We start from the raw sequence: 27,146 nt of genomic DNA, 5'->3' as shown, positions 1-27,146 counted from the left end.
AGAAGTTGAACAGTTCTGATTATAAATTTATACAGTAAATATACATTATTTGAAAGAAGCAGAATATGTGCATCCCCATAAGGGAACTAGTACTATCCATACTCAGTATGCATCCATCTAACCTAATATACTATACGAGTGTGCATGCATGCATCTAACTAGGCAAGCAATTATCATTTAATTCTTTTACTACAAGCGACATTATTATTTAAACTAAACTAAAAGCAGAGAAGGGGAAGGTTTGAACCTAAAATGTAAGGAGTTATAATGATGGCTGTTGTCGTCCATGTCATTTGTGGCAGCGGTGATGGTGGAGTTGTAGATGTTCTTGAGGATGTCGTCCATGGTGATGGACGGGTGCTTGTGATGGTTGTCGTCGTCGTCGGCTATGAAAGTGGAGAGGGAACATAGAGACGACCCTCTCCGAGACATTTCCGAATTCGTGGTTCCACATCCTCTCCGAGACATTTCCGAATTCGTGGTTCCACATGTACACTTCGTTATTGAAAGCGTTGGGCCCACATGTACAGTACACGAGCACACTATCAGAAATAACACGTTGATTTACCGGATTAATATTTAAGGATGACATTGATCGATTTTGTAATTTAACTAGAATTTCACAAAATATTTGTGGTAAAAACCTTTCAGAAAGGACCCATTTTTTCTTTGCTTCCTTTGCAACCAAACTCGCTTCTGTTACTGTCGGGTTTAGGCTACAACGGCTCCGACTATGCTCAAATGATACATCGTCATTTATCTCACTTGCGTTCGCTCTCCACTCTCTCTTCACCGACTTCACTAACCCATCATCTCTTGCAATGCAACAAAGAAATCCACAGGCTCTCCCAACTCGGCCGAGCAACAGATGCACGCCAAGTGTTTGAACGAATGCCTCACCGAGACTCCGGCTCTTGGAACACTATGATTTCTGGGTACATCCAAAATGGGCATTTGAACAAAGCCCAAGAGCTCTTTGATTCATTCCGAGATAAAAATGTGAGAACTTGGACCATTTTGTTATCCGGGTATGCGAAACATGGGCATGCGGATGAAGCTAGAGCGGTGTTTGAGTCAATGCCTGAGCGTAATGTAGTTTCTTGGAATGCTATGATTACTGCTTATGCGCAAAATGGTTTGTTAAATAGTGCTAGGGAGGTTTTTGATCAAATGCCTGAGAGAAATATAGTGTCATGGAATTCAATGATTACCGGGTACTGTCGTTGCGGTAGGATGAATGTAGCTCGTGAGCTTTTTGATCAAATGGAGGACAGGAACATTGCCTCTTGGATGGTTATGGTTTCTGGTTTTGTTGAGATAGGTGCATTTCGTGAGGCTTGGATGGTCTTTTTGATGATGTTGAGGAGCAGTGTGAGGCCAGACCAGGCCATACTAGTTGCTGCCTTATCAGCTGTGATGAGGTTAGACAAATTGGAGTTGATTGAGAGTTTAAGGGTACTGGCTTTGAAGACAGGGTGTGAGATCAATGTGGTAGTGGGCACGGCAATATTGAATGCTTATACAGCAAATGGAAGTTTGGAAGATGCGGTGAAGTTTTTCGTGAGAATGCCACAAAGGAATGATTACTCATGTTCAACAATGATTGCTGCATTTTCACAGTGTGGTAGGTTGGATGATGCCATTGCATTGTATGAGATAGACACTGAAAAAGGTGTCGGTACACAGACGGCGATGGTAACTGCCTATGCTCAGAATGGGAGGATTCACGAAGCAAGGCATATATTTGATAAAATTGGAAACCCTACTGTGGTTGCATGGAATGCCATGGTTGCAGGGTATGCCCAGAACAGAATGCTTGAAGAAGCAAAAGATATATTTTCCAAAATTCCAGCACCAAATGCTGCTTCATGGGTAGCCATGATTTCTGGGTTTGTCCAGAACGGACAAAGCAAAGAAGCTCTGGAGCTCTTTGCTGAGCTACATAGATCAGGCACTGTACTACCAAGTCATTCAAATTTCACAAGTGCTCTCTTCGCATGTGCAAATATCGACGATGTTGAGATGGGGAAACAAATACACTCGCTTGCCATTAAAACAAGGTACCAATTCAATTCATTCGTAGGAAATGGGTTGATATCCATGTATGCAAAGTGCAAAACCATAGATATATCACAAGCTTCTAGGATAAAGAGAGTGAGAGACACAGTATCTTGGGTTTCAGAAAGTTGTACGTTGGATGATGCTCGAAAAGCTTTTGATCAAATGCCAAAACAGGATGTCGTGTCATGGTCTGCTATTATATCAGCCTATGAGCAAGCTGGACAAGGAGATATTGCGTTCAAATTGTTCCTTGAAATGTTATCCAGGGGACTGAAACCAAACCAATCAACAATAACCAGCCTCCTCAGTGCTTGTGGATACCTTGGTGCAACCAAGCTTGGGGAACAGATTCATGCCTTGATACACAAACTTGGACTGGATTCATGTTTGTTTGTGTGCAATGCTTTGATAACAATGTACTTCAAGTGTGGAAGCCCCGATGGCCTTTGTATCTTTCAAGAGATGCCTGATCGAGATATTGTCACTTGGAATGCTGTTTTGACCGGGTGTGCTCAAAACGGATTTGGCAAAGAAGCTGTTGAAGTTTTCAAACAAATGGAAACTACTGGGATTTCTCCGAATGAAATTACTTTTGTAGCACTTTTATGCTCTTGTAGCCATGCTGGGTTAGTAGACGAAGGATGGGCTTATTTCAATTCCATGAGCCAACATTATGGGATTACGCCCTTGATTTATCACTATACCTGTATGGTTGATCTCCTGGGTAGGGCAGGATTGCTTTCTGAATCTGAAGATCTCATTCAGAGCATGCCGGTAGAACCAGATTTTGTGATTTGGGAAGCACTTCTTGGTGCCTGTAGGATCCATCGAAACACTGAACTTGGCCAGAGAACGGCTGAAAGGCTTTTCCAAATGGGAACACGGAGATCTGGAACCTATGTTTTATTATCAAATATGTATGCATCTAAAGGCATGTGGGAGAAAGTGCGTGAAGTAAGGGAAATGATGAAAGATAGGGGAGTGACCAAAGAACCCGGATTCAGTTGGATTCAGATGAAGAATAAGGTTCACTATTTTCTAATGGGGGATAAGGCACATGACAACGTCAAGGAGATAAACCTGACAGTAAATGAGTTGTACAAACGCTTCCGCGCAACAGGTTATGTGCCGGATACTAATTTTGTTCTTCATGATGTGGCGGAGGAGCAAAAAGAGGATGACCTTGTATACCACAGTGAGAAACTTGCTGTTGCATATGGAATCCTGCAGACACCAAATGGTAGTCCAATTCAGATTCTGAAGAACCTCCGAATATGCGGTGACTGCCATTCGTTTATGAAATTCGTCTCCAGTGTCGCCAAGCGCAAAATCATTCTCCGAGATGGAAATAGGTTCCACCGTTTTCAAGATGGTTTGTGCTCTTGCGGTGATTATTGGTGACCTTGGTGGATGAGCATTCAGCAGAAACCTTGATTTATTCATATTTTTCTTTCTTCATACAGAATGTTAATTAGATTAGGGATGTAACAATGATGGATTTCTTTCTTGTATATTAATACCTCGAGCTTTAATACTATCTGACGGGTTTGTTTGCTGTCATTTTTCCGCCTATTGCATCTTTAAGGCAATCATTTTCACATATTCAACTCAGAGACATCATTTGAAAAGAAAATAGGCCAAAGAAAAAATTCATGACACAATGTCCGAAAGCCAAACGTATAAACGATGTTAAAAAATTTCCTTAAAAAAGCAGGTTGTTTACACAGTATCATCCAAAAACAGAAAAAATATTGCTCATACTGTTACAAATAGTGTTTAATGTTGTGTGGAGGGGAAGGAATGGAACAAAAAGGGTAACAATTGTGTGAATAATTTTGAATTAATCTTAACATAACCTACAAGTGGTAGCAAACAATCCACGAATTCTGAATCAACCTCCCAGAATCCCTCAGAACTCGGGAACTATACAAGACATTATAACCGGAACAAGAGCGCATCCCCTTCAACCTTGCCGAACGCATCTTCCCACCCCCAAAGTTCCTGGCCAAGGATCCGCTCGCACCGGTTTCATTTGATTGTTTGGATCAGACAGGCAGCATACCAGCAGGTATACAGGTAGTCTTCCCGGTGAAAATCCGTGCAAAGCAACAACACTCAAACCTTTATAACAAGGATCATTCAGATTTGCTTCTGAGACTATAAATATTGCCAATAATTCCAACAATGCTGACTGCTACTGCCATTACTAACATGAACCATGACAAGGTCTTCTCTACAACGCTCAAGCCTTCCCCTTTCCGACCTAACTTTAAAGCAATGAGGGAAGGAAATATAAACCCCAATGACACGGCAGTTGTTGCCCCTGTAAACTTAAATGCTGTCCAAATGTTGGGAATCACGGTAGATCCTAAATAAATAAGTCCCAGCAGAACCAGTGTCAATACGAAACATCTCTTCCTACTCTCCACGAGCGGAGGTGATCCCTCAAACACCAAGGCATCCACTGTTTGCCTCAAGGAAAAATGGACAACAGGGAAAACAAGAAGCAAATGGAAAATGTACCCAACCCTGACAATATAATTCAGTGCTGAGCTGAAACGGATTCCAAGGTCTTTATCGAAGTTGGTCAGAATATCAGACTCTGTATCTTTCCCAAAGAGTAGATATCCTGCAATGGCTGTCAAAGAATAGATCACAATGCAAAGAACAGTTGTGATCCTTCCAACCCGATTCATCTTTTGAGGAGACCGGCCTTCAAGCTCATTGTATATAGGTTGAACATTAAAGTGACAAACATAAGCATTGGTCATGATAGGAATCACCACAAGCAAATCCAAGATTGCCTTGGTCGACCCAAAATCCGGTGACATCCTTGGAGAATCAATTTTCCCTTCAACAAGCTTAATAAACGCAATAGCACAAGCAACTACAACAAACACAACTGCAAGAGCTACCGAAGCAGCTGAAGTCAAGCTCAAGGAGTCAATCTTCTCCAAGGCGCAAAGTGGTGCCAGACAAACCACCACCACAGCAAAAATCAGAAGCATTCGATGATCCCAAACCCCATGTCCTAACCATTGATGGAAAACCCCAATATGATGGCGTGAACCAGACATGACATCACCCATAATTATCAAATACACCACCAACACCCCTGCATTATTGATAATTATGCAGATCTCCGACACAATCCTCCAGGGCCTACCCAACGCACATTGAACAACCTCCCCATAAGACGATGCCTTACACAAAACCGAAAACCTCACCAACAATTCAACACTAATTTCTGACAAAATACCCATCAAAATTATCAAAACAAACCCCCAAACCAAGCCAAGAACCTTCATGGTAGCAGGCAAAGCCATAATCCCAGCCCCAATAATCGACGTTGTAAGATTAAACACCGCCCCGGAAATTCCAGACCCATTCTTAGACCCCTCAACAATTAAAGGGTAACTACCAATATCGAAATCAAGATTATCACTGAAATCATCACTGCCATCATTCCCATTCAAATTATTGGAATCTAGAAAGCTTTCCTCATCAAAATCCGACAATTTGGAATGGGATTTTGAAAGATTTTCTGGGTTTTCAGAATCATACTGCGATTGCAATTCTACGTACGACTTCTTAGGGATAGCTGAATAGTTGCTATCCATAGTAAACGAACAAAGCAAGATAAAGATATCCAATCAATTCAGATCTGAGAAAAGAAGAAGATGCATGAAAAACTTACACATAGAAATGGGGTTTCCGCATTCGGATTGGAAATGGAGAAAAGATTTGAGCTTTGTGATGTTTTCTCGGCGGTGATCTTTGGATCTCAAAAGGTCAACAACTTCTCTCTCCTTTGCGACCAATGGAAGATGGGTTTTGGGAGTAAATAAGGTTTTCCAATTGGCTGATTTTTCAAACGTGTACCTTTCCGCGCCGTGGATTTTGGATTTATATTTACTCTTCCTCTCACCCAACTCCCCATCCATTTTTAATAAAATTTTTAATTATAAATTTGTCCATTTGTAAAAGACAGATAAAAATTGTTATTTGTTGTAAACTTTTCTAGTTTATATATGATTGTGTAAATCTTAGATTATATTTGATTCTAGTTATCATTTCCTATTATATTTGATTCTAGTTATGCATCGCGTCATATACGATCCAGCCTTGTCTGGGCCACCCTTTTGGGCCTAACCGTTTCCTCTGGCCCGCGTGAAAAAAATAAATAAATTTGGCCCATGGGCTCACCTGCTACGGCTCATACCATTGGCCGGTCTCTACCCGTGGGCCTGCAGCTTGCACCCAAGACACCCCAGCCCAATTTTTGGGCCTAGGTCACATGGACCGTTTTTGCTCAGCCCACCCGTGGGCTTTGGTCCAATTTTTGGCCCCAACCTTTGATTATTTAATATTTTTAAATAATTTGGGTTTTATATTTTTCACCCACACTTTAAATTTGGCCCGAAGTCCATACAATTAATTCAATTATAATTATAGACCTAAAGTTCTATTTGTATATTTTTGTTGCATATTTCTGTGTATATATTTATGTTTGCCTACAGGAACATATGAACCTGAAGTTCATAATTATTTTGAAACCTGAAGTTTCTTATAAACATGCCTTGTTTGAAAACCTGAAGTTTTCTTTAAAAACATCACCCATGAAAACCCGAAGTTTTTTCATGCAAAATTAAACCAATACATGTCTATTAGAACCTGTATGTTCTACTTCTATGTGAATGGATTGATTTTTTTCTCCATTACACTAACCACATCTTGTCCACCTATTTTGTGATATGAACATGTCGAATTTGAACAAACTCGACTTCACCACTTTGGATGTCTCTGGAAGAAATTACCTCAGGTGGGTCCAAGATGTGAAGCTCCACCTCACTGCAAAGAACTTGTGTCCCGCCATTGAAGAAGAAACAGACAATCCTGTTGGCGAAGCTGAAAAAGCCACTGCTATGATCTTCATCTGAAGACATATCCACGACGCTCTGCAAACTGAATATCTTGCTAATGAGGTTCCACGTGCACTATGGGTCGCTTTGGCTGATTGTTTTGATCACCAAAATGACATATTCTTGCCTGAAGCAAGACATGACTGGTAGCATATGCGCTTCCAAGACTTTAAGTCTGTGAATGCATATAATTTTGAAGTTTGTCGAATCCGATCACTTCTTAAGTTTTGTAACGAAACTTTGACCGAAGAGGATCTCCTGAAGAAGACCTATTCGACCTTCTATGCTTCTAATATTGTCCTGCAACGATAATATAGAGCTCGGAAGTTCACTAAGTTCTCGAATTTGATCTCTGTTTTACTTCTCGCTGAAAAGCAGAACCAGCTGTTGATGAAGAATCATCAAACTTGACCTACTGGAGCGACTGTTGTGCCTGAAGCACATTATAGCACAAACCAACCCCCAAAACGCCAAAAAAGACGTGGTAGGGGCGGCCAGAAGCCACCCCGCGAAGGTCAACAGAGTCAAGGCCCATCAAAAGGAAGAAAGAAAGCTCATAAGCGCTCAAACCTCGCTCCCAAGGCCTCAAACTTCAAGAATAAAGGCTAAGCACCTGAAACCATGGATGCGAACATGTGTTATCCCTGTGGTTCAAATGACCATTGGTCATGTGTTTGTCGAGCTCCCCAAAAGGTTGTAGCTGAATATCATTCTCGTCGTAAGAAGTTTGAATCAAACTTCACGCAAGTGGACGAATTGGAGACTACAAAGATGGAGGTTTCTGACTTTCAATAGGATACCACCCCTATGAAAGATTAGAATTTTAGACATAAACTATTTTTTAGTTAAAATTGCACAATGGGGCCGAATTCCACCTAGTGGTCAAACCCCCCTTTGTTTTTTTTGCTGATTTTTAAACAATTTTCCTTTATGTTTGGATTATTTGTTGGTGATTTGTTTTTGGATATTAAGTTTTAATTAATTACCATCCTTGAATAAATGAAATTATTTTGAATTGCTATTTGTTTTTAGAACTTTTATGCATGTGACCGATTCAAATTAATTTTTCATTCTAGGTATGATTAGTGGGGAAGTTAGTTGTCTGGCAGATAATGCATCCATGCACACCGTATTGCATGAACGCATCTATTTCACTAACTTCATACTAAGATGCACATCTGACAACCTTCTCAAGCCCATCCAACCTGATAGAAGGATACGGTAAGGCATGTATAATGTTGTCCAATGGTACAATCTTGACCATTGTTGAGGCACTCTATTCTCCACGTTCCGGAAGAACATTGTTAAATTTCAAGGATATTAGAGATAACAATTACCACGCTGAAACCCACGTAGAAAACGAAGTTGAATTTCTGTGCATAACTTCCTACAAATATGGCCAAAAACATATTCTAGAGAAGATAGAGCGTATCCCGAGTGATCTGTATACGCCCCATAGAATGCCACTATGTGGCCGGCCCTATTACTGGGACCACACACTAAATTAAACTTTGGCATGATCATTTGGGACATCCTGGACGAATAGCGATGCGCCAAATCCTAAAATCATCACACGGGCATCCACTAACCAAAAGTTTAGGTTCGATCCAAGGAACCGCATTGCAAACATGTTCTATGGGAAAGCTTATTACTAAGCATTCTTATGACAAGATTCATTTGAATCCTTCCATTTTTCTACAATGGATTCAGGGGGACATTTGTGGACCGATTTACCCTCCCTACGGACCATTTAGATACTTTATGGTTTTGGTTGACATTTCCACACGTTGGTCACACGTGTACTCGTTATCCACAAGGAACACTGCATTCTCCACACCATTCGATTGGATAATGCTGGAGAATTCACATCTAAAACTTTTGATGACTATTGCATGTCGGTTGGGGTTGAAGTTGAACATCTTGTACCCTATGTTCACACCCAGAATAGCCTGGCAGAGGCTTTCATTAAGCGCTTACAAATGATTGCTCGATCGTCGGTCATACGTACTAAGTTCCTGATCGCTGCTTGGGGCCATGCAATATTACACGCAACAAAGTTGGTCCGCCTGAGGCCTATTGCGACACAACCATTTAATGCCCTTCAGTTGGTTACCAGATACAAACCCGACATATCGCATCTACGCGTTTTTGGTTATGTGGTCTATGTGCCGATCTCGCTGCCCTTACGTACAAAAATGGGGCCTCAACGATGGATATGAATCTATGTCGAATGTAATTCTCCTTCAATTATTCATTACTTAGAACCTTTGACAGGCGATCTGTTTACCGCTCATTTTACGGATTGTCACTTATATGAGACAGTCTTCCCGTCGTTAGGGGGAGATAAGAACGTCAACGTTCCTGAAGAACGACGTGAATTATCGTGGATGACTCCCACTTTGTCTCATTTAGATCCCTGCACCGCTCAGTCTGAAACTGAAGTGCAGCGTGTGGATGCAAATTTCTTCCTCCTTGATCTTGGACAAAATTGCACCTACAAAAAAAATAACACCTTAGGTCAAGGCCAAGAGCCTCACGCACCCACGATGAATGAGGGGACTTTGGCCGAAGAAACTCCAATGCCAAAGTTAGAATTTAGAGAGGAAAGTATTTGAGAGTTTTGGAGAATTTTAGTCAGAGTGAAGACCTAGCTTTTTAGAGAAAATTTTAGCCATAGTGTAGACTTGGCCCTTTGGGTATTTTTGGTGTGTAATCGGTGATAATTTGTGTAATGGGTGATTAATTGGTGATTAATGGATTAATTAGGAAATAAATCCATTAATTAACCAATTAACCTAATTTTTATGGAATGTTTTGAAGGTTATGGAATGATTGCTTTGTAGAGAATATGGAATGAGGAAGGATGAAATAATTTTTGAATTTGTTACCTTCTTTGGGCACTTTTGACTTGGTTGAGGGATGATTGTCTGTTGCTCACGTGTAGGAATCCCAGTATGCCTCAAGGGTATTTTTGTCCTCTTTTATCCAAAAATCCATGTGTCGCCTTATGATTATTTTTGGCTCCACAAATACCCCACATCTGTTAGGTTGCTCGCAGGAATGGGCAGCAGGTGTAGAGATCTTCTTGCTTTAGGAAACTTAAGACTACTTCCTATTTTGATGTACATTCCTTCTTTAATAGGAAATTAGATCCTTCTAAGAAAGGGAAATAAATTTCTCTCAAATCCTATTTAAGTCCACCTTAAGTGGGTTATTAAATCAACTTTGAAGAGCAATTTATTCTACCCTACAAGAGAGAGAGAAAGCTTAGAGGATATTTGTTCCCCCTCCTCTAGCAATCTTTTACATCTTGCCTGTGCAAAGGATCGTTTTTCGTTGCTTTCTTCGTCTTCTCCATGCCGCACCGATGTAAGAAAATTTTAATTTTTCTTATCTTTTTCTTGGATAGTGCTGTTATGGGACAGCCGTTGGGGTGGTACGGCACATCGGCTGGCAAGGGCCAGGAGTCGGCTTGGCATGGGCCAAGGAGGTGGTGTGGCAGACGCCTACTCAGCTTGATTGAAGTCAAGGATTGGCTCGGCAAGGGCTGAGGAAATGGCGTGGCATGGGTTACGGTTTGGGCTGCCTGTCGAAAATGAGGAAACTACTTAAGTTTGATTTCTCAACTGTCATAAATGGAGCAGTCAAGGATAGAAATGCCAAAATTGGAGCTGCTGAAGATGAAGTGTTGGATGAGCGAATTGTTAAGTGCAAAAAGTGGCTGCTGCCCCCTGACCATTTTGCTTCCTACTTGATCTTCATGCATTCGATCCTTTAAGCCATGTGGCTTTCTCGCACTAGAGAGCTTACCCAGCTAGGTGTCAGGGAATTAGTTTACCCTCTCGCACTGGAGAGCAATTAGTTTATCCTCTCACACTAGAGAGCAAACCTATATGAGTGTCGGGGAATTAGTTTACCATCTCGCACTGGAGAGCAATTAGTTTATTCTCTCGCACTGGAGAGCAAACCCATATGGGTGTCGGGGAATTGGTTTACCCTCTCGCACCGGAGAGCAATTTGTTTATCCTCTCGCACTGGAGAGCAATTAGTTTATCATCTTGCATTAGAGAGTAAACCCTTTTGGGTGTAAGGGAATTGGTTTACCCTGTCACACTAGAGAGCAATTAGTTTATCCTCTCACATTGGAGAACATACCATTTTGGGTGTCAGGGAATTGGTTTACCCTCTTGCACTGAAGAGCATGGAAATCATTGTCGTGAGTGCAGCTGAGGAAAACTAGACTACTGGGACAACCGAAATAATCCTTAGCATGCCCCTGGTTCTTGGTAGTTGGGCTTGGTGTGTCCTTTTGGTACTCGTCTACCTCCGGCGTACCATTAGGCTGAGCTGCTACATTTGTCGGAACAAAAGTAGTCTTTATATCCAGCAATCTATATAAGGTAATCCCGTCTGCTCGATCTTGTCATTGAAAGATGACTCGCTCATGTTGGTCATGTCTTATCGGAGCGCTTTGTCAATAGCTTCGTTGCGCGGGAAATTACGCAATCGCTCAGTCAGGAGCATCTCGGGGGCCCAATCGGGAGTGTACTCTGCCCAAATACTTGGTTCGTGGCAGGTCGAGTGGCTGCTTGTCGGAACGCTGCTAGAGAGGTTCTTCGTCTGCTCTTGTCCTTCTTTGGGACACCTCGTTTGGAACACATTGCATCTTCGTGCGCTGCAAGAGCTAGTTCACCAAGGTCGTCTGTTGTGCTAGGGCGCTCGTCAACTCTATGACTTATCGAGACAAGTGTTGTTCGCCATTTGGATTGGAAGAGCTTGGAAGGAATATTTCTCCTTGAGCAATGAAAGTGTGGTAGACTCCGGGAGCGAGATTTGAGCTGGGAAATGTCAAATCCACAGAAAAATATGGTAAAAATGTTCCCGGTTTGATCATCGGTCCGAAAATTTGGAGTCGAGACGGTTGAACTAGTCTTGAACCGATTTGGGCTGCTTGGAAAGCCACGGGAGCAGACTGGGCTGCAGGAGCAGGCTACTCGATGGGAGCAGGTTGGACCACGGGAGCAGGCTGGGCCACGAGAGCAGACTGCTCAGCGGGAGCAGGCTACTTGGTGAGAGCAAGTTGGGCCACGGGAGTGGGCTGCTCGGCGTGTGGGACACGTAGGTGCAAGGCTAGGGCTCAGCTTGGCAACGCATTGGGCTTGGAGTGACATGTCTTGGGTCATGGCCTTGGTGCCATGAGCCTTGGATGGCACGGCTTAGGCTTGCTTTGGTGGCACGGCTCAGGCCGTGGTAGTAGTGTCATGGACCTCGCCGCAGGTGGCCACCGCGGTGGTTCCCGTGGTGGAACCTTGTGGTGGTGGTGCCGCTCCTCCTAGGATCACATTTAGTCTCGTGGATCGTCGCGGTCCTATTTCTTGAATATTGGAATTTCCACTCATGGAGTTTTCTATTCTAGCCATTGTATTTTTCTTTTTCGTTTTATCAAAGAATCTTTGCAAATACAAAATTCTAATAATAAGAACGTACGAAAAATACAAGTGGACTATAAAATAGAGAAAAAACCTTTTTATTTGAAAGTCTTCTACAAGTGTGAATTTCAACTCTCAATGAAAGCACCAATTTATGGATGCAAATTTCTTCCTCCTTGATCTTGGACAAAATTGCACCTTCAAAACAAATAACACCTTAGGTCAAGGCCAAGAGCCTCACGCATCCGCGATGAATGAGGGGGCTTTGGCCGAACAAACTCCGATGTCAAAGTTAGAATTTAGAGAGAAAAGTGTTTGAGAGTTTTGGAGAATTTTAGCCAGAGTGAAGACCTAACTTTTTAGAGAAAAATGGTGTTCAATATATAGAGCATGGCCGGTTCCCTTTAGAGAAAAGGTGGCCGGCCCTTTGGGGTATTTTTGGTGTGTAATGGGTGATAATTTGTGTAATGGGTGATTAATTGGTAAATGGGCAATTTAATTGGTGATTAATGGATTAATTAGGAAATAAATCCATTAATTAACCAATTAACCTAATTTTTACGGAATGTTTTGAAAGTTATGGAATGATTGCTTTGTAAAGAATATGGAATGAGGAAGGATGAAATAATTTTGAATTTGTTACCTTCTTTGGGAACTTTTGACTTGGTTGAGGGATGATTGTCTGTTGCTCGCGTGTAGGAATCCCAGTATGCCTCAAGGGTATTTTTGTCCTCCTTTATTCAAAAATCCATGTGTCGCCTTGTGATTATTTTTGGCTCCACACAGAGCATATTAGATCTCCAGAGCATAGCTTAGAGTATGCCAGATGTTTTCACCGATCTAGCTTGCATGATAAGATCATATATTTCGCTGCAAATACGGCTGCAAAGATGGATGTGCCAAATGTATGACGGACTTGCCTCCTGGAAGCCCACGATGCCAATCTTGGTGATCCACGTACATTAGTGGCTAGCCAATCATTTACCCTTACACAAAAGCGTGGCAAACCCCTTGGTTCAAATGATTCACACCCTGAGAAGAGGAAAACCACGACACAAGGTCCTAAAGAACCTACCGTGAATCCGACTATCGCTTCCGACTATCGCCTACTCATTCTATCCAACTCATGAAGAAATTCTAGATTATGGAAGCGTCCTTGAAGAGATGAATCTTCATCCTGAGAATCGTGAGATTTTGGTCTATTATGCTAGTTTAGATGATGTGTAGCATAGAAATGAGATGATTGTCGACAATACATTAGCATATGCAGTAGCTACTGAGATCATGTTGAGCGATGACATTGAACCGCATTCCGTTGATGAATGTCGACGTAGAATTGATTGGTCAAACTGGAAACAAGCAATCTAAGTTGAACTTGATTCGCTTGTGAAATGTAAAGACCTGTAGCTCCTACTTCTCCACATGTGAAGTCTGTTGGCTACAAGTGGGTTTTCGTTCGGAAGCGTAATGAGAAGAACGAAATTGTGCGTTACAAAGCTCGTCTTATTGCACAAGGCTTCTCATAACGTCCCGGGATTAATTATGACAAAACTTACTCACCTGTTATGGATGTGATTACTTTTCGCTACCTTATCAGTTTGGTAGTTTCTTAAAAACTGAGTATGCAGCTGATGGACGTAGTAACCGCGTATCTCTATTGGGATCTTGATAAGGAAAATTATATGAAAGTTCTCGAATGACTTACATTGACTGGCTCAAATATTTTCAAACCCTGGAACACGCTTTCAATTCGGTGAAGTGTTCACTATACGGTTTGAAGCAATCCGGAAGAATGTGGTATAACCATCTAAGTGAGTATTTGACTAGTCAGGGATATGTGAATAACGAACTATGCCCTTGTGTGCTCATTAAGAAGTCACATTCCCGATTTGCGATTGTTGCAATATATGTCGATGACATGAATCTCATTGGAACTCCTGAAGAGCTCACGAGAACTGCCGTGCACCTGAAGTCGGAATTTGAGATGAAAGATCTAGGTAAGACTCAATATTGTCTTGGCCTCGAGATAGAGCATTGTTGGGATGGAATCCAAGTACATCAATCGAATTACACCCAAAAGGTGTTGCGCCGCTTTGATGAGGATAAAGCGAAGCCTTCGAGTACTCTTATGATCATTCGATCGCTAAATGCAAAACGAGATCCCTTTCGTCTGAATAAGGATGATGAAGAGATTTTGGAGCCTGAAGTTCCTTATCTAAGTGCGATAAGCGCTTTATTGTACTTAGCTCAATGCACTAGACTCGACATCTCCTTTGCTGTTAATCTTTTGGCAAGATACAATAATGCACCAACACGCAAACATTGGACTGGCGTGATAGACATCTTCCGTTACGTTAAAGGTATTATGGATCTGCGTTTGTTCCCTACGGATCCTCGAGTGATGCCACACCTCCTGCTTCTAGAGTCGATTCTCGCCTTGTTGGTTATTATGTCGACACATGATACTTATCTAATCTGCACAAAGCACGTTCTCAAATAGGTTATGTCTTTACCATTGGAGGCACCGCAATCTCTTAGAGGTCAACTAAACAGACCTTAGTTGCCATTTCGTCTAACCATGCTGAAATTCTCGCCTTACATGAAGCAACTTGAGAATGCTTTTGGTTGAAAGCAATAGTGGACCATATTCGAAGCTCCTCTTTATCACGCCGTTGATGTCCCGACGACGATCTTTGAAAACAACGCAGCATGCTTCGAACGGCTCAAGAAGGGTTACATCAAATGTGACAACACCACGCACATTGCGTCGAAGTTCTTCTTTTCACATCAACAACAAGAGCATCAGAAGATTGAAGTCACGCAAATCCATTCATAAGACAATCTAGCCGACCTCTTCACCAAATCACTGCCGAAAACGACGTTTCAAAAGCTTGTTCATGAAATTGGTATGCATAAACTTTCTGAGTTGTAACATTGATATTTCTCTTTGGAATTGTGTCAAACTCAGGGGGAGTATCCTGAAGATACTCGCTTGATCTTAATGTACTCTTTTTCCCTACGATTAGGAGCATTTTTCCCACTAGGTTTTTGCTACCTAACTAGGTTTTAATGAGGCACCCACCATGGGCTAGTCATATCCCTGATGACGTCTCGTAGACGTTTCTTTTGACTTTGCATTTCTCAAACATTTTTCCTTAGACTATGGATTTTGTCCCTACTCGGGTTTTTGCCATAGCCTTAGGGTTTTTTTAGTGAGACTCACTTAGTTATGCAAGTTCCTACCTTATTGAGAATAAAAGTTGTTCCTAAGAATCAGTGTCGACAAGTCGACTTCCTCAACTTCTGCATGATGTTAAATCTACCTTGAGTATTTACACACTTAAGGGGGAGTGTTGTAAACTTTCCTAGTTTATATGTGATTGTGTAAATCCTAGATTAGATTTTATTCTAGTTATCCTTTCATATTACAACTTGTATTCCTTGGGGATGAAGGAATTTCTTCTCTCCTTTTACTACTATAAATAAAGGCACTATGTAGGAGGGATAACAGACATATTTCCGTACAATTCTACAAACACATCTCTCTCAATCTCTCTACCCTTGCCGCCGGCCCCCTTTAACCTTGTCAGATAAAATAGGCTACAACATTATTAACATTTCTAAAGATTTTATTAGTTTTACAAGTGTATTTTTCTTTTTTAACTATAGAGCGTTTGGAGTACACAATGAGAATTTGAGAGTGTCGATAATAATTTCCTAAAAAATATATAACAATGCGCACTTCTAACTCTCGCTCTCTGTCCAAAAACGATTTATCTACCCTTAGATCGTAACTCATCTTTCAATCTCCTTTTATTCAGAGAAAACAACAAGAAAATGGACTTAGAAGATGATATTTTCATTAAAGAAGTAGATGACGACATTTCTATCAAAGAGGTAGAAGATGACGTTTCTATTGAAGAGGTAGAAGATAACATTTCCATTAAAAATGTAATAAAAACTTGTTCAAATCATATATATTTTTTAACTTTTTCACGTCTGTTCATATGATTGTTCATTGAAGATGATATTTCCACTTATGCTTAATGTTAAAATTATGTTTGTTGATGATCATACTTTTAACCTTATATAATTATGCTTTTGTGCTAAATGTTGGAAGTGTTTACAGTGAAAAGTTTTCTTTTGAAACATAACAGATAAGCAATTCCATTTCTTTTTTTCCCTTTTTTCTAAAAGACAAGTTAATGGTTTTTGAAGTTGATACATGAAAGGGTATTTTAGATGGAATATGTAGAGTTTGTGTTTTCTCATTGAGAAACCAACAGAGCATCGCATACTGTTGCAGCTTTCATGCAATATATAGGAGAAACGTTTATTTGGGAATTTATTAGTCCTGATTTTCATTTTAAGATTCTTGGTGAGCATGTGAACTTCTTAATTAGACTTGATTGAATTAAATCTATCATTTGACACAAAAAAGAGTATTTTTGAAATAACGATGGGTGAGAAAGAGTGTGTTATCTTTTAACTTTCCATGAGGTGTGGAAAATAAGGTGGGTAAAAAAAAAGACAATGTAGTGGGCATAGCAGCATTTTTTTTTGTGAGAATTTAACATATTTCTTTAATTATACGAAACCTTTAACATTTTTTTATAGGTAAACAACTAACAAGATAGATTTCTCACAAGATGCGTGGTGGATGTATGTAGCAGAAAAGTGGGGAGAGGAGCGAAGAGATAGTTTAGATTAACAAGTGGATGGGTTAGGAGAGGTTAAATTGTAGGGTGTAACCAGAATATATCTGTATTAATATTGTTTTATACAACCAATTATTATATTAGAATCTCTCGTAGGGTAAGGAGAGAGCCATAAAGATTTTATTCTAAAGGAGACACCACTAGAGGATGCTATTTCTATTAGGTTCGATCTCGTCAAAGGTGAATTTGAACCATATTATTGCTAGCCATTGTGAGGCTAAGCTCATTTCTCTCTCCTTTAGTGTAAATAATATCGTTTGTTCAAAAAAAAAAAAAAAAACACAATTTCGTATTGAATAAAAATATTTATAAAATAAATAAATAAGGTTAGGCAATGGGGTTAGTGGGGGACATATGCCCAATTATGGGCCCAAGGCAGCCCATTGAATTACTCTTTATGTAGCCCAGCAAATAGAAGCACTTGTCTTGTTTAGCAAGGGCGCATAAATAACCCTTCTTTAACAACTAATTGAGACCGGAAATTTGAATTTGTTCAATTGTGAAGAGAAACATATTAACCTATCAACTATTTGGATCAATTTCTGGTCCCCCCGAAAGGTGGACTGAGCCACCAGCAGGTCTTCTTTTCAAAGAGGAAAAACAAAAACAAATTCTATCTGTATTGTGCACAAATTAATTTTGTTAATATATTTTCGCTAGCCAGATGCTTGTTGCTTACGTGGCACGCGTATGCCCCTGTCCATGCTGAGGTGGATGTGAAATTTGCACCACGTAAGCAAACAAACAAAAGAAAAACAATTAGCCAGTTGACCTTCTGAGTGGATGAGAAAAACTTGTGTAATGGTGCTTTGATCACAAAGGTATGAGCCCTTTATGGTTCGGTCTCATACAACCCTACACAGTCTCGCTCCGTATGAGAGCTATTCTAGTCTAGCAGTCTTGCTGAATTTCTTCTCAAGCCATAACCATTTGAGCATTCCCTATAGACACCCATCACATGTCCAATATAGTCTAGCGTTATTGTCAAATGAGCGTATAGTAACTACGATAAAAGTAGAGCACATTAAGGTGAACACAAATAAGAGTTTTGGTTACAGGGAATGCATGTTCCGAGATGGAAGGGTACCAATATAAAGGCGGTTTACTACTAATAGCATTGAGTTCTTATGAGATAAAAAAGCACACAAATTTTAGACCAAAACTGATTGTTGGGCACGATTTAATTGTGGCCTCAAGGTAGTTAGTTGTACAAAAAGTAAAAATTACGACTCCACATCATTTTTCTTCACATACAAACATTATTTATTTTTTGTCGTCAAATTAGATAAATTCAAACGAAAACAATGAAGGTGACTAATAAGGATCATGCAAAGATAAAAAATTTGTGTGGCTCTGGATTAAGAAACCGGTAGATTTGACTTATCATCAAAACAAGCATTCATAGGTTACCTTGTTCCTAAGGTATAACATGCGGGCCCACTTCTATTAGCCTGCCTAGAAGTCCATCCTCCCTCAACAAAACCTTCAACGATTCCAATCTTACACAGGATATTGAGAAGGTTAACCTAAACCGCATAATAAACTAATAATAATTTATTAAACTTGTTATGAATGAGACAAGTTACTAGACTTTTTGTTATACGTAATTATAAGTTATATTTGTTCAACAGTTGTAGTCTATGAAACGTAACTTTAAAAGTTGTTGATCAAAAGTCACTTGAGTCATATAAATAGACATGATAATCATATTAATTTTTTGATTTAAAATTCGATAAAATATGAGTTCACCATTATAAACTAATTTCTTATTTGGTTGTAGTCACCTCTACTTATACAAATGTAAAAATTACACACCATAATAAATTCGATATTTAATTATGATAGGCTCTTCTTATCTTATCGATTACGAAAAACAAAAGGCTACCAGTTCCACTGGAACGCATTGCATGGCACCAAAATTCGTAGTCTTGGTCGTATTTGTCGTGTGCAAGGGGTGTCCTTGATAAGGAATATTCCGTGGAGTTGCATCTGGAAACATGGTTTAGTCCATTAGTTACAAATTTTCTTAAAGCTAATCCGCATTGTGGTTGACTCGTTTCCTTTCCTTAGATAATTGCAACTATGACTTCGTCCGTTTCTGTGCGACTTTTAATTAGTATTTGGCTGAATTCGTAGAAGATAAATGGTAAGACGATTCTTTTAAAAATGAAATTCTTAATAATTTTTTTGTCGAACCACAAGTTGGAGATCCAGTGCTAAATAACGGATTACAAGGCTTTATTTAAACAAAAAATTAGATGTCTCAGGTTCGAAACCCGATGCTGGTGAGGAAGCCAAACTTGTAGCCAGGGGGAGGCTGAAATGCCTCTTTGGGTCTTTCCCGGCTCCCGGAATTGGTGGATAACCATGGCTTGCCACCAGTTGTCCCTCTCTTTTTTTTTTTTTGAAAAAAAAATAAACTTTTTGGAGATTCTTTGTCATCTCACAATTTAACGTTAATTTATATGCCAACATTAAAAACTAAGTTTTTTAGCCAAAATAGTCTCTGATATTTGAAATTGATAGATGTAGTCATTGAGTTTGCCTACCATCTATCATTTTGATCATACTGTAAAAAATCTCTATTAAATAAGGATAAAATGATAAAAACATCCTCAGTTTTTGTCAAATCATTTTGGCCCATTGTTTATTGAGGGCATATATATCGATTTGCCTCTTGAACTTGTATGGAGTTGCCAATTTCCCTTCTGAACTTTAATTGTAGCCGATTACCCTCCTGAACTTTTATAAATAGCCAACTTCCCTCCTAGTGTTAGATTTTAAAGTTTTTAATCCAATTTTCCATCCATCTTGATCACGAAAACAACACATTACACCTGTATGAGGGCAAAAATGATGGGAAATTGGATGGATGAAAAATTAAATGAAAGTTTTTAAAATCTAACGCCAGAGGGAATTGGCTATTTATAAATGTTCAGGAGGATAATCAGCTAAAATTGTAGTTCAAGGGGGGGAATTGGCTAATTATAAAAGTTTAGGGGGGTAATCGGCTAAAATTAAAGTTGAAGAGGGAAATTGGCAGCTCCATACAAGTTCAGGGGGCAAATCAACAAATACTGAGGGTATTTTTGTTATTTTGGTCGTTGTTTAACAAAAAATTTTACAGAAAAAACAAAATGATTGATGGTAGACAAACTTAGGGGCACACTTCTATCGGTTTTAAATCTCAGAAATCAAAATGAGAAGTTATGCTAATTTAAACGACAATTTTTTATCAAAAAAAAACCTATAATATATTGTGCCAAAAAACATAAAATTGCGGAGAATTCATAAAAAAAATCCTGCCTTTGAGAGGTCTCCTAGCATTTCACACCCCAAGATTTTGAGAGGCATGGGCCAAAGTCCTAATCAAGAGTCGAACACCGTATTTTGTCCCTTCCTGTATGCATTTCTGGTCCAAATAATTCAGCCTCTCTCATTCGCTCTCTCTCTCTCTCATTGTTGACGATGACCTCTTCTTTTTCCCTATCTTTCGCATTATTATTCTCAAAGTTGGGTGAAACCGTGAAAGGATAAATATTCCTATACTTTATTGCAATATATCATGATATTATCTTTATTAGGTATATCATGATATTATCTTTTTTCCTAATAAGATAACATATCATGGTATATAATTGTTAAAGAAAATGTAATACCATGATATTTCCATGCATGAGAAGTTATTTTTGTTCACCGTCTCATGGTTGATGGTGACCTTTTCTTTTTCTTCTTTTTTGAATTATTGGTTTCCGAGTAGGATGAAAGGAACTCATTTAATATTACAGTTTAATAGTATTTTTTTTCACGTGTAAATAAAATGTTTTAAATTCGATTATCGTTAAAAATAAATTTGAACTATATATTGGTTTGCATATTGTAAGGTTTAGTTTACCCCCTTCTTCCATTTAGTGTCGATAATATATTTGATTGAAAAAAAATATTAGGATTGAAAGGATAATCCAACACTCTTTGATTGGTATATAAATGATATTTTATGCATCAGAAATTGTGTCTCGCAAGAAAGTGATGTCCATTCTAATTAAAGCATCTCCAATAGAAATATGTGATTTTGAGATATAAAATGGAAATTGTAATGGACCCACATACGTACAGTAAATAGAATATAACGAAGTCATTTACGTAGAGAAATTTTTATGTATATTTGAAATACAATGAGATGTATAACGTGTTACAATATAAAAATTGTTATATCTCACTTTTAAAGTATTTTTTTATATGTCGGTATTTATATTGTGATACATAATAAGGAAGGTAGATTGTTTGCCTCCTATTTTCATATTTTTTTCATGCCCTTCTGTGATGTGTGGTTACGGTTAAGCCACATCAACATTTTATAGAAATAATAAAACAAAAAGTAATATAAATATAAAATATTGATGTGGTTTAACCGTGATTACACAAACAGAAAAATATGGAGAGAATATGGAAATGGGAGGCAGACAATCCGTCTCCCATAATAAGTGCCCCCAAAAACATCTTCTTAACAGTGCTATATGAAAGGGTGACAAGAATAAGTACCAACTTGGCTGATGCCATCATTAACATGTGGTTGAACAAATGGCAGACCCACAACCACATACCTCGACCAAAAGAAGTGAAAAGGACATGAAAGAAAAACGAACAGGGCAAACACCTCGTCTTTCTGCTGTATGTCATTAAATATAGATAATGGCAATCGCCGACCATTCAGATAGAAAAACTATTATTATTATTATTATTATTTAAAAGAAATAATTAGTAGCAAATTACGGTTATCTATCATTTCTTGTTTTGAAGAGGTTATGAGGAATTTCACTCTTTTTGTGGCCACGGTCAAGCAGACTCACTACCTCGAAGCATCAAATCCAAGACCTTCCACAATTTCTTTGTTTTATTGGAGAGTTACAATCCGCATCCTTATTACTAGGTCATTTGATGTGGTTGTGAGAAAAATAATGTTGAAAAGACTTTTTTCTTTCCATTTTTTCCATTTTTTTTGTGAAATAAGTCGATTCACCAAACTTTTTAATATTAGTAGCGATTCGTCTATTACTGTTTTTTTTTTTTTTTTTTTTTTTGTGAGAAAAGATAGTATGTACACTAAAGATGTGGAGGAGTAGGTTAAGCTTCTCAATTGGCTAACAATAATGTTGTTCAAAATCACCTTTGGAAAGAATTGAACCTAAAATCTTACACTTACAAGTGAAGAGAAATACTACTAAACTGTAGTATGAAGTGGTATCATGCATTGTTTTCACTTATAATAGTTTAAACTTTTTTTTCAACGATATTGTACATCGAAGTGGAGGAGGATTGGGTTAGGCTGCATAAGTGACCAATCACTAACTAAGTATCAAATTCAACACAAATATAATACATCATTATTACTTATGTGAGTCGAATTTAAGATTTTTTTACTTATCAGTTAAAGAAAAAAAATCGTTAGACGATCGTATTCCTAGTTGTTTCTAATAATTAAACTTTAAAACATTGAAAAATAAGGTTGACCTCATGGCATAGACACTTGTCTGCCATGATGCCCTCCACCATCCCCTTCTAGCAAAAGATCTAGAGAGGATTTTCCTTTTGGTCAACGCTCAAGAGAGACAGAGAGGAAGGGTTTGGCAGAAGAGGAAAACCTTATGATATGTATCTCACACGTTTATGAAAGGTGGCATGAGGAAAACCCAGTAACAAAAATCGACTTTAAAAAAAAAAATCTTCATTTTCTATAACATAAGATATTGGAGGAGGATACGAACTCAGAATTTCAGGTGCAAGTGAAAATTAATACTTTTAATGAACTGAATTACATGTTAATTGTCACTGACTAAACCCAAACACTCAAATAAAAGAATACTTTCACTACTGAGGAAATAGTGTAGTCTCATAAGTGCATATTGTATTATAAATCTCCAAGGTTAGTAATAGTGTCATCAACAAGATTCGTCTCTCTACCAATATGTTTTCAAATTAATAATAGTTTCATGCAAGTCTTTCTCTTTTATTAAATCGAGTAAAATCCAAGAGCACCATCAATTACAAGTTTAGCATCTCCGTTACTCCACACAAAAATGTCCATGAGTGCCTTTGGATCTTACCTTATTTCTTGTTCTCTTAATAAGACTTGTTAGTATTTTTGCATGCACTGGTGTCGATGGTTATGCTTTGACATACTATTTGATTCGAGAGACTGAAAATATGTTGTCGCCTCATAGGGTACTGGGGCTGCGGAATAAGGATGTCTTCTATCATCACTATGTAGGGAGATACCTGTTATATTTAAAGAAAGAAAAATAAAATACTAAATAAAACCTGTTAAAAAAAATTAAAAAAAAAATTAAAGACTGGGACAACAAGGTGCAAAAACACTAGCTAGGAGCTGGATGGGGTTTTTTGCATTTGAAAGACCATAAAATGTTCCATGTTACCTTCTTTTTTTAACAAACGATATTATTTACACTAAGGGAATGAAAGTAGACTAAGCTACACAATGAGCTAGCAATAATCTGGTTCAAATTCTCCTGTTACGAGAATTGAACCTAAAACCTCTCACTTACAAGTGAAGAAAAATATCACTAGACCGTAATACTAAGACCATCTCCAACTGACCAGGCCAGCTAAAAATAGCTCGAAATGACACGAAAACTGTCTCTCACCAACGGCTAGGCCAAAGAGCTTGTGGGCCCCATCGGGCCAAAACTACCAAATTAGGCCATCTCCAACCGAAGGGTCCAAAGGACCGAAAATAGTCCAAAAACCATCTCCAACCGAGGGTTAGGCCAGAGGGCTCGTCGGCCCCACATAATCTGAAAGGGCCAGAGGACTGGCCCCTTCCAGCCTGGGCAGAATTTTGCTTAAAACTGTCGGATATAACCGACAGGAATAATTTTGTTTATCGCAATAGTGTCGGTTATAACTGACACAAATAGTAATGGCTACACAAGAATAATTTTGATTAATTGCAATCGTGTCGGTTATATGAAAATTTTGAATACAACGGCTAGTTGAGTCAGCTAGCCGTTGTATTCAATTTTTTTTTTATTTATGAATTTAAAGTTTTTTTTCCTATAACTTCTATTTTACAAAATTTGTTTCATATTTTTTTTAAATTCTATTTTTTTCCTATAACTTCTATTTTACAAAATTTGGTTCATATTTTTTTTTAAATTCTATTTTTTTCCTATACCTTCTATTTTACAAAATTTGGTTCATATTTTTTTTTAATTCAATTTTTTTCCTATAACTTCTATTTTACAAAATTTGGTTCAAATCCACGGCTAGCTAATATCACTTAGTCATTGGATTTGAATTTAAGTTGTAGTTTTTAAATAATAAATTATGTTTGACCCTTTGGCCATCGGTTAGAGACGGTTTTTTGTGACAGTGCTAAAACAAGCCTTGTGGCCATTTGACTCTCGGTTGGAGATGGAGACAAATATGACATTGTACTGTTCATTAAGATATTAATATCTTGGAGGGCCAGAGGGTTAAAACAAGCCATTTGGCCAGCCCTCGGTTAGAGATGACCTTAGGCCAGCGGGCTGGCCATTTCCAGCTAGCCAACTAGCTCGATGAGCCCAACTCATTTCTCACATACTTTTCACCATTCCATACTATCTTACCTCATTTTATTTCAATTCTTCACATTCTATTATCTTCCAATAATCTTTTCTTAAATTTTTTTCAATAATTTTCAAATGGCCATCTCTTTCAATAATCTTCCAATATGTCCGAAAATCTTATTTTAATATGTAGTTTAATTTAATTAACTATATTAATTTAATTAAAATAATAAATTATGTTTGGCATATGGTCTTTTGGCTCCCTCGATTGAAGATGATATAAAATAGGTAGTTTTAACGAAAAGCCACTGTACTGTTCACTTTAACGAAAAACTATATTTTTACACTAAAAAATCAATCCTGGTACTGTTCACTTTACCATTTATTTTGTCCTTATCCTTAAAACTCAAAGTTTTTAAGCTATTTTCATTAATTTTTTTTATAAAATATGGATTGATACTATTTATTAAAATATAATTTGTTACAGGATTAGAGGGCTAAACATAATCATTTGACCCTTACTCGATTGGAGACGGTCAAAGTGCCTCATATTATCATATTTGATAAAAAAATAAAACATAAAATCCCCCTTATCTCCTTTTATTTTACCTTCCCCACATGGCCACGGGCCCACGAGAAGGTCGGAATCATTTCACTGTCAAAAGGCACCAAATTTAAAAAGCCATAATAAAATAAAGCTGTACCATAGTCAATATATCGCGATAAATTCATTAGACTTATAGATCGTCAAAATAAGGAAGGGTTTTATACTTTTATTCTCGAGGGGAAGTTGCGATTGCTTAAAACCAAATCAATGATGGAGAAGTCCTTGTAAATTAACTATAGGATGCAATGTACCGATTCAATAGAAAAAGACAGGTGTTTCCCCCACTCAATTGAAAAAGATTGATGTCAATTAGTAGTACAGTGTAATAGGATCTTATGTTCGATTTTCATTAAAAACGAATTTGAATCATATTATTACTAGCCCATTATAAAACCTAGCTCACTTTTTCATTTCTTAATGTAGATATTATCATTTGCTCAAAAAAACTAATGTAACCTCACTCAATTTTCGACCTCAACAAGATTAAAGGCAATAAATTAATATACCGTTAAAACAACAAAAGAGTGTGTGTGAATACATCATCTTTGATGTGGCGGTTGATTGTTGGATTTAATTCTAAATTCTTAAAAATAGAATTCAACTATCAATCATTACATCATGTAATTTAAAAAATATAACTTAAAAACATAATCTCTCGTAGCATTTTTCTTGAAAAAATAGTAAGCCTTTGCTAGAAAATGGGTTTCACAATCTTCAACGAACCTTTCTTTTTCTAAGTTTCAAAATGGGCCTCACAAAAATTAACTTATATGACCAAAATAAATCATAATGCTACGTTTCATGCTAATAAAAACCGATATAAATACAACATCACACATACATTTATTTTGTTAGAATAAAATATCACTGTAGCATTGCACCTTTCGTTTCAATCCTTGATTGCATTTGCGCGTACGTCTCTGTGGTCCAACTTTGGAAGACAAGCTGTCAAACCTAACCGGAGATTATGGATGGATGGCTCTGTCTTGACTATTATTGTTATTTAGCAGGTGACATTTTTACCAAAGAAGTAAAATATGTTGAATATTTGCATAACAATGTGTGTTCGAATCTTGTTAGTAGCTAATTTAATATCTAATATAACAAAATTTATAAAAAAAAATTAATGTTATTTACATTGATTCCAAGGACTGTAAAAATATTTAACTTATTTAATTATTAGGAATGAGGAAAGTAAAGTAAATATGAATAACTAATCAAGTAAATGTGTGGCAAATCACGCATCGGAAAGTTTTTCTTTCTTTTCTTTGACACTTATTTCTAGTAAGTAAACACGTTATAAAAACATTTACAAGAAAGATATATCAACGACACAAATAACAATTTCAAGTATATAATGATTAGAAAAAATATATATAATGAATTGCAGATCAATGAGACAAGATTATTTTCTTCGTGGATTTGGATCCTATCTAGATTCAAATGATGGGGATTCTAAGGATACTCGTATCTTAGTCATTCATCATACATCGTGCACTTATAAATCATTTAAATTTTTTTATTTAAAATTAAACGCATATAGTACCTAATGAAAACTGACCGCACAATGTACGATAAACGGCTAAAATGTGAGGATCCCTAGGATCCCCACAAAGATTATCTAAAAAGGATTCTCATCCTTTCTTGATAATCTAAAAATAGGAATGCATACAAAATTAGTTCATGCATTATGTTACTGACATGCTGAACGTCACAATAGCTAGCCATAATTAGGTATTTAATTCATCATTAGTATTTAACTCATTATTTATGTATATGATTCAAACCTAAGACTTTTTGTTTACATTTTGAAACGATATCACTTGACCACGTTACTATAA

General features: G+C 37.9%; 1 protein-coding gene and 2 pseudogenes across 2 annotated transcripts; 2 read left to right on the top strand and 1 right to left on the bottom strand.

Annotated features, from left to right (window-relative positions):
• Positions 1-263: 263 nt before the first annotated feature.
• On the top strand, positions 264-3,621 carry LOC137708003 (putative pentatricopeptide repeat-containing protein At5g52630 pseudogene; annotated as a pseudogene). Its single transcript, XR_015958616.1, has one exon. The product of XR_015958616.1 is annotated as a putative pentatricopeptide repeat-containing protein At5g52630 pseudogene (transcript).
• A 120-nt stretch (positions 3,622-3,741) lies between these two features.
• Positions 3,742-5,938, bottom strand: LOC137708004 (Transmembrane amino acid transporter family protein). The gene has a single exon (XM_068446964.2). The coding sequence runs from the start codon at positions 5,679-5,681 to the stop codon at positions 4,197-4,199; it is 1,485 nt and encodes a 494-aa protein (XP_068303065.2). The 5' UTR covers positions 5,682-5,938; the 3' UTR covers positions 3,742-4,196.
• Positions 5,939-6,821: 883 nt separating this feature from the next.
• LOC137708938 (uncharacterized) lies at positions 6,822-7,295 on the top strand (annotated as a pseudogene).
• The last annotated feature ends 19,851 nt before the right edge of the window (positions 7,296-27,146 follow it).

The sequence above is a fragment of the Pyrus communis genome, chromosome 17 (assembly GCF_041283825.1).
Source record: "Pyrus communis isolate YQ-2024b chromosome 17, ASM4128382v1, whole genome shotgun sequence".
Taxonomy (NCBI): Eukaryota; Viridiplantae; Streptophyta; class Magnoliopsida; order Rosales; family Rosaceae; genus Pyrus; species Pyrus communis.
The sequence above is the reverse complement of the archived record's forward strand: the minus strand, read 5'-3'. Positions and strand labels throughout refer to the sequence as shown.

Excerpts from the sequence above, each read along its gene's own strand:
- LOC137708004 (XM_068446964.2), bottom strand. The coding sequence starts at position 5,681 with ATGGATAGCAACTATTCAGCTATCCCTAAGAAGTCGTACGTAGAATTG.